The following is a 3,743-nucleotide window of genomic DNA, read 5'->3' as shown; positions in this document are numbered from 1 at the left end:
CCCGGACCGGGGCACGAACCCGTGTCCCCTGCATCGGCAGGCGGACTCTCAACCACTGCGCCACCAGGGAAGCGCTGCATTGGGTCTTAGCTGTGGCATGCAGGATCTTTAGTTGCAGCACGTGGGCTCTTCCTTGCAGCACGTGGGATCTTTTATTTGCAGCATATGGGATCTAGTTCCCTGACCAGGGATCGAACCTGGGCCCCCTGCATTGCGAATATGGAGTCTTAGCCACTGGACCACCAGGGAAGTCCCTCCCTGCGCTCCTTTTAATTTTTTATTAATTTATTTATTTTTGGCTGTGTTGGCCGTTTGTTGCTGCACGCAGGCTTTCTCTAGTTGCGGCGAGTGGGGGCTACTCTTCGTTGCGGTGCACGGGCTTCTCATTGCGGTGGCTTCTTCTCGTTGTGGAGCATGGGCTCTAGGCACACGGGCTTCAGTAGTTGCGGCACGCAGGCTCAGCAGTTGTGGCGCACGGGCTTGGTTGCTCCGCGGCATGCGGGACCTTCCCGGACCAGGGATCGAACATGTGTCCCCTGCACTGGCAGGCGGATTCTCAACCACTGAGCCACCAGGGAAGCCCCCTGCACTCCTTTTAAAACATAAATTCCATGAGGCCAGACATCTCCGTTTTGTTCACTGAGGTATCCCACGCACTTAGAACAATGCTTGCCACATAATCAAGGTACAGTGAATTATTTATTGAATACATTTTATTCTCATAATAATGGCCATGTGAGTGAGGCAGATGTTACATATTCTCATCCCTATTTTACTGATGGGGACTGCAGGGAGGGGTAGTAAAGACTAAGTTTTTTTATCCAAGATCATCACACTATCGTCGAGTTGCAGAGATGAAACTCAAACTAGCATCTCTGAACTCCCCAGATACCAGAGCAGTAAATAATTTAACAAACCATTTCAAAAAATAACCCCCCACGATATATTGTTAAAACAATTTCTTTTAATATTAGATATTAACATTTATTCACTATATCCTTATAAAAAGGTTCTTGCTGGTGACTTTTCATTTAAAAATTTTCAGTCTATATTTTCTGAGTGTTGGGCAAGTTGACCTGTACTAGGCCCTTGACAGAGCAGAAGAATCTAACTTTAAGGGTGGCTTTAACACAAAAGTAATTCTATTATGTCTAAATCATATTCTCTGAGTTTCTAAGACCTTTTATTATGGAGACAGGGCATTCCTTTTCTTTTTTCCTGAATGTGATTCAGTTCCCTCTTAATAATATTAAGTTCAGGAAAAGGTTTAAGGCAGAAGATTATATTTTCAGCTGAGAGGTGATAAACCTTTAAGAAGCAAACTTGCACAGGGAAAGGTTCTATGATGGCTAATTTTTTATGTCAACTTGGCTAGGCTATGGTACCCAAACATGCAGTCAAACATTATTTTACATGTTTCTGTGAAGGCAGTTTTTTAGATGAGATTAACGTTTAAATCAGTAGACCCTGAGTAAAGCAGTTTACCTTCCATAATGTGGTGGGCCTCATCCAATCAATCAGCTGAGGCCTCACTAGAACTAAGACTGACTTCCCCTGAGCAAGAAGCAATTCTGTCAGCAGACTGCCTTTGGATTCAAACTGCAACCCTCCCTTGAATCTCCAAGCCTGCCAGCCTACCCCGTTAGGTTTTGGATTCGCCAAGCTTCCACAATCACAAGAGCCAATTCCCTAAAATATACGTCTCTCCATGTATATTTACATATCCTGTTGGCTTTGTTTCTCTGGAGAACCCTAACACAAGTTCGCAAACAAAACTGCTTCTGTGTTCAGGAGGTATTCATGCACTAAAAACACCCAGGAACTCTATGAGTGAAACCAGTGTTAATCTTCGATGCTTTCATGTCAATAAAATACTAAAGGTGTTAGTAAGGTTGAAACAAACTAAAATCTGGGATGCAATGCCATTACTGACCCTTGAGAGTGGAAAGACTTGCTTTACCACACGGTAAAAATATGTCACATACTAATGATAATTTTAGAGATCCAAGCCTTTTTTTTGGTCCAAAGAATCCTTTGTTCAGGAGAAAGTACTCTTAGAATCCCCAGATGTCAAAAGTGATTCAAATAGAGGTGGTGTGATAGAAACAAGGAGAGAAAGCTCCTCCAGTCCTCCCTCTAGAAAATAAGAAGTCCTTGAGGGACGATGACGTACCACAAGGTGCTGCAGAACTAAGCCTGAAAACTTATCTGCCTCGTCCCTAACGAACCCTGTGCCACACCGCCACCGCTGCTGCCACCACCATCACCATCCTGGGCATTCTACGGAGACAGTGGAGATTAAACGATTTGCCCGATGCTGCAAAATTAGCTAGTAGCCAAACTGAGGTCTTCTTTGTCCTTTATTATTTTGACTTTAGAGGCAAATTTTTTAAAAGTTAAGAGCTATTTTTCTAAATGTGCAAAACCGTTTACCTGCACAGCGTGGCAGCTTAGTAGCAGAAAAAAAAACCCACCATAATAGACCCCTGTGGTAGGGTTCACATCAGCACATCAGCCTCTCTGGCATCACTCCTGATGACTTCAATGCTCCTATGAGCTGAAGGAAGCTGAGTCTTCATTTGCCTGTAATATTGGCTCTATAATGACCGAAGTAGATTCTGTCCAGCACTAACAGTGCAGCAAATCAGAGCATCAAAATATAAATTACATCCTAATTGTTTATTTCTGGATAACAGATCTTTGGTAAAAGTCGCCCTTGAAATAGGACACAAAATAGTTATTTATAGGCAACCTTGCTAAAAATCACATTTTTACTTTGAAACAGAAATGTGGGCAATTCAATGAAGTAAATGGACAAATAGTATTATTTTCTTCATTTGACAGAGCAGGAAACATTGAATGACTTGGTTCAAGGTCACACAAAGAATGAGTGTCAAGATATCATCCAAGGTATTAACTCCAACCTACTAGAATTTGAACTCGGGAAGGGCAGACACTGTCTCCCTTGTACCCGCTGCTGCCAGCACCTAGCACAGCACCAGGCATCACTGGGGTGGATGCTAATATTCGTGCATGTGCTCTGAACAGGTATTAGGAGAGCTAACTGTATTTGATGAAGAGGCAAAATGACTGATAAATGGACAAGGGCTCCCTTTCTTATCACCAACAAGGCGGATCTGTAATGAAGAACTGAGAATGAAATGAGTTACAACAACGAAGCACTCAGCCGGGGATCACGGTCAATATCATGGACGTACCCTGCCAAGATAAGATGGCTATTTCCAGTCTCACCTCCTTCCCACTACTTATGAAGAATCACAGCAGTCAGCATCCCCGAGTTCCATTTTTCTTTCCCTGATTTTTATATTCCCTATCACAAATCTTAAGGACCTCTTGGAGCTTCTTCACACCGGGGATCAAAATTATACAAACCTCGGTCAGTTGTTTCAGTTGACCCTTGTTTTCACTTAATTCTTCTGCCAGGTCTTTCTTTTTCACTTGTAGTTCAGAGATCTCCTTTCTTAATGGATTCACTAGTTCATGGAACCGAATCTTTAAAAAAAAAAAAAAAAATCAAATTAATAAGCAGTCTCGAGACCCAAATTACAATTAAAATTTGCTAATTAATAGCACTCTCAATTATCAGTAATACAAGGAAAAGTATTAAGAGAATAAAGGAGGGGCTTCCCTGGTGGCGCAGTGGTTGGGAGTCCGCCTGCCGATGCGGGGGACACGGGTTCGCGCCCCGGCCCGGGAGGATCCCACGTGCCGCGGAGCGGCTG

The 3,743-nt window shown here is 43.2% G+C and overlaps 1 protein-coding gene and 1 non-coding gene across 6 annotated transcripts in view; both read right to left on the bottom strand.

The window, feature by feature from the left end:
• Positions 1-3,743, bottom strand: part of PIBF1 (progesterone immunomodulatory binding factor 1) — a 214,203-nt gene that overhangs the window by 195,392 nt on the left and 15,068 nt on the right. For all 5 annotated transcript variants that reach the window (XM_028497922.1, XM_028497921.2, XM_024123149.3 and 2 more), the window contains one exon: positions 3,394-3,513. In XM_028497922.1, coding sequence (XP_028353723.1) covers positions 3,394-3,513 — 120 coding nt within the window. The remainder of the gene's footprint in view (positions 1-3,393; positions 3,514-3,743) is intronic.
• TRNAA-CGC (transfer RNA alanine (anticodon CGC)) lies at positions 177-249 on the bottom strand. The gene has a single exon. It is a non-coding gene; the product is annotated as a tRNA-Ala (tRNA).

The sequence above is a fragment of the Physeter macrocephalus genome, chromosome 13 (genome assembly GCF_002837175.3).
Source record: "Physeter macrocephalus isolate SW-GA chromosome 13, ASM283717v5, whole genome shotgun sequence".
Taxonomy (NCBI): Eukaryota; Metazoa; Chordata; class Mammalia; order Artiodactyla; family Physeteridae; genus Physeter; species Physeter macrocephalus.
This window is presented reverse-complemented; position numbering and strand designations above follow the sequence as displayed.